The following is a 7,474-nucleotide window of genomic DNA, read 5'->3' on the forward strand; positions in this document are numbered from 1 at the left end:
TTTAATAAAAACTAATTTCATATTTTAGGTATTATTAAATCTTTTTATAAATCTATTTAAACTTGACAAAGTTTAATTAGAAAAAAAGATAAATAATTTATAATATATTTATAATATGAAACAGAGGGAGTCTGTATGAGATATTGGAGCCGTTGATGTGCAAGTCCAACCCCCAAATAATCAGTGGGGATTGTCTGCAGTACTGCATATGCAGAGCAGCCGCTGATATATGGGACCGAGTCCACCTGTTAGCCACTGCCACTGTAAATACAGCATTGTAGAGTATCCATGTCCCCCCTGTAATAGCCCTAGTCGCCTGGCACCGACGAACGAAAAGGAAAGCCGAAAAGGATATATGAATGCAGGCTGAGGGAGGGGACAGATTCGGGCGGGCCGGCCGGTGCGTGGATTGCACGCACGCACTCCCTCCGCAAGTGGCCGCACCCACAAAATCGCCCTCCTCCTTTTTATCCCTCCCGCCCACGCTCTCACACCCGCCGGCTTCTCCTTGTCTCTGCTCTCCACACGCGGAGTGGAGGAGGGATTAATCGGAAGCATATCAATCGGCGGCCATGACGATCGGCGGCGCGTCCTCCAGCGTCGTAGGTACGCAACGCATGCGCCCGAACCGATCATTCCTTGCATATCTTGGATGGATTCTGGGTTTTGATTGATTGATTGATCCATCATATCGCAGTAGTGCCACGCAACTTCCGGTTGCTGGAGGAGCTGGAGCGTGGCGAGAAGGGCATCGGCGACGGCACCGTCAGCTACGGCATGGACGACGACGGCGACGACATCTTCATGCGCTCCTGGACCGGCACAATCATTGGACCACTCAACGTACGTACGCTCGCAACCCCCCCGCTGTGTACATATATATTTGCATTGACATCCTGCTGCAGATTGATACTTCTCATCGATCGACCACGCATGTGCTCACTGCTGCATTTTTCATCATCTGGTTGGTTGCATTTTCATCTGGGTTGTTGATTGGTTGGTTGGTTGCAGTCTGTGCACGAGGGGCGCATCTACCAGCTGAAGCTCTTCTGCGACAAGGACTACCCCGACAAGCCGCCCACCGTGCGCTTCCACTCCAGGATCAACATGCCCTGCGTCAACCCTGACACCGGACTGGTTCGTATGCTAAAAATTCCCTCCCTTTGTTGTTTACCACCACCACCTGCCCATTGCACATGCCACCACTTCAATTCCCTCATCTTGGTATTATTACTCATTCTGCCTTCTAATGACCAACGGGTAAAGCACACAGGAATATATATTCTGCCAGCAAATTGATTGCTGCCCACCTGAACATGCTCTGATTTTGCAAGTTTTTGAAAGAACTTGCACTGATTGATGTTACACATAGTACTGTTTGATAGTAGTTGCTTCCAATTAGATTAACGGTGTGCTTAGTTCACGTTAAAATTGGAAGTTTGGTTGAAATTGGAATGATGTGACGGAAAAGTTGGAAGTTTGTGTGTGTAGGAAAGTTTTGATGTGATGGAAAAGTTGGAAGTTTGAAAAAAAAGGTTTGGAACTAAACTCGGCCTAAATTAAAGTTCAGCAGCAACTGTAAATCTGAAATTCTAATGAATGTTGAAGTACCACCTATACCATACCTTTGTTTATAACATACTGATCCTCTGCATACTTGAAATGCTGCTGACTGCGGCAGCAAGATCTATGAACTGCGTCACTGCATGCATTCCTGCATGTCATGATTCCTTTGATACGCAGGAAGGACCGAAGGATGTTTGAATCATATTGCTGCCTGCACGCTAGTATCTGAATTTTGCCAGGAAAGATCTTCAGTTTCAAACAGATAGACATTCTAATGCTGAAGTGATTTCAATAGGTTCATTAGGTTGTAATGATGTGATTGTTTCACTGGAAGGGTGCTGAATTTCACCTGAAAAACACTGCAAAATTATGCAGAAATTGATACCATAGACACATATAGCTAGAAAGGTTCAGAATGTTAGTAAGTTATTACTGCTAGTACTTACCAATTCAATTACAATTTAAACCTGTGGGTTCTGAATTCTGATTACACACGCCTTAATGAGATGGTGAGAATTGATTGTGATCATTTCACTTTACTTCATCAGGTCGAAAGCAAGAAGTTCCATATGCTGGCAAACTGGCAGAGGGAGTACACCATGGAGAATATCCTGACGCAGCTGAAGAAGGAGATGGCCGCGCCGCACAGCCGCAAGCTGGTTCAGCCTCCAGAAGGGACCTTCTTCTAGTCATACCGTGAGATGTTCGAGGGCATGTTGCTGCTGCTGCTGCTATATACTCATATAGGATTGGATTGCTATCTCTGTCCATGGCACGCACCGTTCGTAACTATCACCTGCCCCCAAATTTGTCACCTGAAAGGTAGTAGTACTAGATGTGTATGTAGTGCAGTGTTGTTGGTAATTACTGAATCGCCTTGCTAATGCCTAATGGCTGCCCTGCTTGCTATCATATGCATGCCAATGTGAAGGACAGGTTTGGCTTGGTTTGAACGCTGAGAGAGATTGAATAACACGAGACCTCCTGTATCTGGCACCGTATAGACTCCTATGATTTATGCATGTGTTAAGACTAACAAGTATTTTATCCCGGTGCCATTTTCTTGGCGGCATGGGCACCTGCCCACAGCCCATTATTAGCGGGCTCGTCGGCTTCAATTTTGGGTGGGAAATGGCATGGGGCTTTCTGATTTGGGTTGGCACATGTCTGAATTCAGAATTCCGCACGAGGTAGTTGCAAGCAGGTTCAGCCCATTTTAGTACTACGGCTGTGTTCTTACTCATCTCACTCGTTTTTCGCGCATATGTTTTTCAAACTGTTAAACGATGTGTCTTTTTAAAAGATTTCTATATAAAAGTTGTTTAAAAAATCATACTAATCCATTTTTTAAAACAATTAGCTAATACTTAATTAATCACGTGTTAATGAACTGTTTCATTTTTCGTGTACACTGTTCGGGTTGGGAACAGGTGGAGCGAACATAGCCGTACTTACTAATATAAAGGCAACTCATATGTTAGAGCAAGTTTAATAGTATAGCCAGCTACTAGCTCCAATTCATCTATAGCCAATCTAATAACTCATTCATACAATAGTTACATACTACACTATTAATACATGGTCCCACATGTTATACACATATTGTGTCTTGGAGTCTGTACTATAGCTGACTACAAATCTGTAGCCCGCTGCTCTTCTCTCTTCTTATTATCTTTTTAAAATATATTTGTAGCTGGCTTATAGCCTACTATTGTACCTGTTCTTACAGAAGGAAAAACAAACGAACTCAAAAGCTGTGATGTGGCCTGGAAGCTCACTGTCACTTAGGTCGCTTTCCGGATGTGGAAAAGGAACAGAGCAAACGAACGAGTCGAGCCGCCGAAACCAATACCGGATGAGCCATCAATCCATCATATGCACCGGACCCCAACGATACGAGATGCGTAGGCGCAGTCAAAGTTGGACCGAGTTACGTACGCTAGCAGTAGCCAGGATATGATTGTTTGCTTGATGTGAGAAAAATAAAAAAAGTGCTCATTTAATTTGTAGGAAAAATATAGGAATTTTAGAGGATTACAATTCTATGAAAAGAAATCCTATGAAGACCTTTAAAATAAAGGATTGAATCCTATCCAATCCTTTAAAATTCCTATGGAATGGGTAATCATATGCACATTTTGGAGGAAAGTTAGCAAGAGATCTAACCTCTTGAAACATTTCCTCTGAGTATATCTCTCTTATCTGATTCCTACGTTTTTCCTGTGGTCCAATCAAACGGCTATTCTTGTGTTTTTCCTATGTTTTGTAATTCTCTATTTTACAATTATATTCATGTTAGAATCTTATGTTTTTTCTATTTCTCTATTTTTTTCGTTCATACGATTGAAAGGGGCCTAATCAGAAATAATGCAAGGTAATCCTTCCGATACTGTCTACCAACCACGGAAGACGCGGATGCATAAGTGGGAGTAGTGTAGAAGGACCGGCCAGGAGGAAGAAGACTCACCAAACGCGAACGCCGACGACCGGCTGGCTATTTCGTTGAACACTAGCACACGCAAGGAACGGAATATACTCCTCCAAGTGTTTCGCATGGGCGGTCAAGTCAATTCCGGAGGCCTGCAGCGGCATCTGCCCCCCCAATCCCATTCGATTCTCTTCAGCCGCCGCCGCACCGCAGCTCGCCCCGCGCCGCTGGCTAGGAAAAAACAAAAAAACGAGTCGGCTCACCTCACACGCACGGCGCACGGGCCGGGTAGCGTGTGGCCCGCGACGACCGCGACCGCGAAAGCAGCAACCTGCGGATGGAGCAGCGGCTAGCGCTTGGCGTGAGACAGCGGCGAGGTTCCCTTCCCTCCCTCGTCCCAGTTGCGGTTTTGGTTTTCCAGCAAAGCACAGCACAGCTGCACGTACAGGTACAGGGATGGGGGAAGAAAAACGTGTACTAGATGGCCACCGCCAAAGTGAGAGCGACGGTGCGGTGCCTGCACACTAGTGTACGCCCTACCGGACTACCGGTGGACTACCGAACGCACGCATACGGGAGGGAGGAGTCGGGGACCGGGTCGTTGTTGCTCCTCGGTCGGTCAGCCTCAGCCTCATGAGTGATGATGACTAGTCTACTGGAGTAGTACTAGTGGCCTCGCCAAGCTCCATTGGTTTTGTTTTGCAACTTCACCACGTCGGCAATTACCGCAACAAACCGACCTAACGGAGGGGGTGGGAACATGTATGCACCGAACCTGGTGCATGTCCACGTTCAGCGTACTAACTACCTCTCAACTTGGAGCATCTCTGCTTATTAGTGCTCTGTTTTGGCCGGGGTGCACTGCACCCAAATACCAACTAGCACCACCAGAAATGTGTCCTCCCCATACTTTATACTCTACCAGCCGACTAGAGTATACTAGCACTACTCCTACTTTATCCGTTTCACAATGTAAGACTTTTTAGCATTGTCCATATTTATAGATGTTAATGAATCTAGGCACGTGTTAATGTCTAGATTCATTAACATTTATATAAATGTGGGCAATGCTAGAAATTCTTACATTATAAAACAGAGGGATTATATAATTATAAATGAAAAAAAATTACTAATAAAATATTAGTACAGAATTCCGAATGCGTACGTACGGTATCGCACATCCGCTGCAGCAGCTGCGGAATTAAACAAACCGGGAATGCGTCCACCTCCCTTGAACTCAATCCAAATAAATAAAAAAAAAAGAAACCCACAATTCCGGGCAGATGCCTCTGTGTCTGCAACACGGTCAATCCACGCGCGCCCCTAACCCCAATCATTAACCCCGTATGTTAACGCACGCCATAAACGCAGACGCACGGCCACCGTCCGTTCCTCTCTGCGCACAAATCTCAAAGCTCCCCACGCCGCTTTCCCCTCACGCTCCTGCCGCCTTCCGCGAATGGATGCGCCGGTGGACTCCTATAAAACGCAAGCTCTCACTCGCCGCAGTCCAAACAGGCAAACGCAGTCGCATCTCCAATTCGGTCCGAATTTTTCCAAATTCCAATTGCTCATCGCGCTTCGAATTCGTTGCCGAGATCCATCCAATCTTTGAGTTAAGACATGCCGTCAGAGTTCGTCGCCGCCAGGAAGAAGCCGCCGCCGGAGTTGTTGTTCGCCGCCGGTCGGAAGAAGCAGCAGCCGCCGCCGCCTGGCATGGCGTTCGTGCCGTCGGAGTTCGCCGCCGCCGGCGTTGGCAGGAAGAGGCAGCCTGCGCCGCCGGTGGAGATACGCCGGGTGTGGGCGCACAACGTGGAGGAGGAGTTCCGGATCATCCGCAACGCGATCGATCACTTCCCGTACGTGTCCATGGACACGGAGTTCCCCGGCGTGATCCACCGCCCGACCAAGCACCCCGCCCTGCTCACCGCCAGCGACCGGTACGACCTCCTCCGCCGCAACGTGGACGCGCTCCACCTCATCCAGGTGGGCATCACCCTCGCCGCGTCCCCCACATCGGCGCCCGCGCTCGCCTTCGAGATCAACCTCTCCGACTTCGACCAGCGCGTCCACCGCCACGCCGCCGAGTCCGTCCAGCTGCTGGCGGAGCACGGCGTGGACCTCGCGGCGCACCGCAGGCACGGCGTCAGGGCGAGCGCGCTGGCGCCGCTGCTCATGTCGTCGGGGCTCGTCTGCTCCCACGGCGCCGTGAAGTGGGTCACCTTCCACTCCGCCTACGACTTCGCCTACCTGGTCAAGCTCCTCATGGGGCGGAAGCTGCCGAGGTCCATGGCCGAGTTCCTGAACCTGGTGCGCGTCTTCTTCGGCGACGAGGTGTACGACGTGAAGCACATGATGCGGCACTGCGGCGGCGAGCTGTACGGCGGGCTGGAGCGCGTGGCGGCGGCGCTGCAGGTGAAGCGCGCGGCGGGGCGGTGCCACCAGGCCGCCTCCGACAGCTTGCTCACCTGGGACGTCTTCCGGCGGATGCGGGAGCTCTACTTCCTCAAGCATGGCGTCGAGGCCTACCAAGGCGTGCTCTTCGGCCTGGAGCTCGACATGGACATGCCCAACAACAAAACATCCTCGCTGCCGCTGGTGGCAGCGAGATGATACGATCTCCTCTCCTCCGCTGTAAAATTTGTTGATTCGTCGTCTGCAAGAAAGGATTTCTTTCGGCAGATGTACAGTAATAATAAGAGGGAAAAAAAGATGGTTTAATTGATTGGTTAAATTCGGTTGATTTTCTCGTGTGGTGGTTTAAACTTTCACTGTTAAAAAATTGGGCGGCTTCCCCTGTTGTTTGTCATGATGAAACGGCTATAGAGAAAAACGCGTCGTATGAACAAAAAGGCAAAAAAGGCCATGCGCACCGTGTGCAGCGCAGCGAATCGTGTCGCATGTTGGGAGTCAAACGAGCAGCGCGTGTCATTCGGTCAAAGTGCATACTAGTGTACTATGGCCGGCCGGGTTTAGTTCCAAATTTTTCAACAAGTTTTTAACTTTTTCATTGTATTAAAACTTTCCTATATAAATTTTCAACTTATTCATCACATCGTTTTAATTTCAATCAAATTTTCAATTTTAGCGTGACCTAAACACATCTATACATGAAGAAGGAAAAAAAAAAGGCTACAGTAGTCCTGAACTTATGATGAATGAAACGGTGAGATTGATTCGTTTTAAGGTCAGACGATGAGTGTGAGTTCAGGGTGCTAGTTCATGCGTGCCATGCTAGTTTCGTTAAGTTAGCCGACCGGTCAATGAGAGAAACAGTCAAACAAATCTGCATTATACTACTAGTTTTATAGTCCATTTTGTTTCGTCGATTACACCGTGGCTACTAGTTTATTCAGGACAGGTGCTTGACAGTTGCACCGGAAATGCAGGGGGTATAAGGTGTTAGATTAATCCTGAAATGAAGGTGAAGGATGAACTGTCAGGATGCACTTATCTCCATTCTTTTGCAGACTTTCTGCA

General features: G+C 48.0%; 2 protein-coding genes across 3 annotated transcripts; both read left to right on the plus strand.

The window, feature by feature from the left end:
• Positions 1 to 427: 427 nt before the first annotated feature.
• LOC127769625 (ubiquitin-conjugating enzyme E2 variant 1C-like) lies at positions 428 to 2,562 on the plus strand. Of its 2 annotated transcripts, none has more exons than XM_052295226.1 (4): positions 428 to 606; positions 701 to 843; positions 1,012 to 1,137; positions 2,115 to 2,562. In XM_052295226.1, exons 1-4 carry the CDS (start codon positions 573 to 575, stop codon positions 2,253 to 2,255), a joined length of 444 nt encoding a protein of 147 aa, XP_052151186.1. In that variant the 5' UTR covers positions 428 to 572; the 3' UTR covers positions 2,256 to 2,562. The 2 variants fall into 2 exon arrangements, with proteins under 2 accessions (XP_052151186.1, XP_052151185.1); XM_052295225.1 differs by having other exon boundaries at positions 433 to 606; positions 698 to 843.
• A 2,950-nt stretch (positions 2,563 to 5,512) lies between these two features.
• On the plus strand, positions 5,513 to 6,737 carry LOC127769865 (probable CCR4-associated factor 1 homolog 11). The gene has a single exon (XM_052295527.1). The coding sequence runs from the start codon at positions 5,618 to 5,620 to the stop codon at positions 6,605 to 6,607; it is 990 nt and encodes a 329-aa protein (XP_052151487.1). The 5' UTR covers positions 5,513 to 5,617; the 3' UTR covers positions 6,608 to 6,737.
• The last annotated feature ends 737 nt before the right edge of the window (positions 6,738 to 7,474 follow it).

Source organism: Oryza glaberrima, chromosome 4 (genome assembly GCF_000147395.1).
Source record: "Oryza glaberrima chromosome 4, OglaRS2, whole genome shotgun sequence".
In the NCBI taxonomy this organism is placed as follows: domain Eukaryota; kingdom Viridiplantae; phylum Streptophyta; class Magnoliopsida; order Poales; family Poaceae; genus Oryza; species Oryza glaberrima.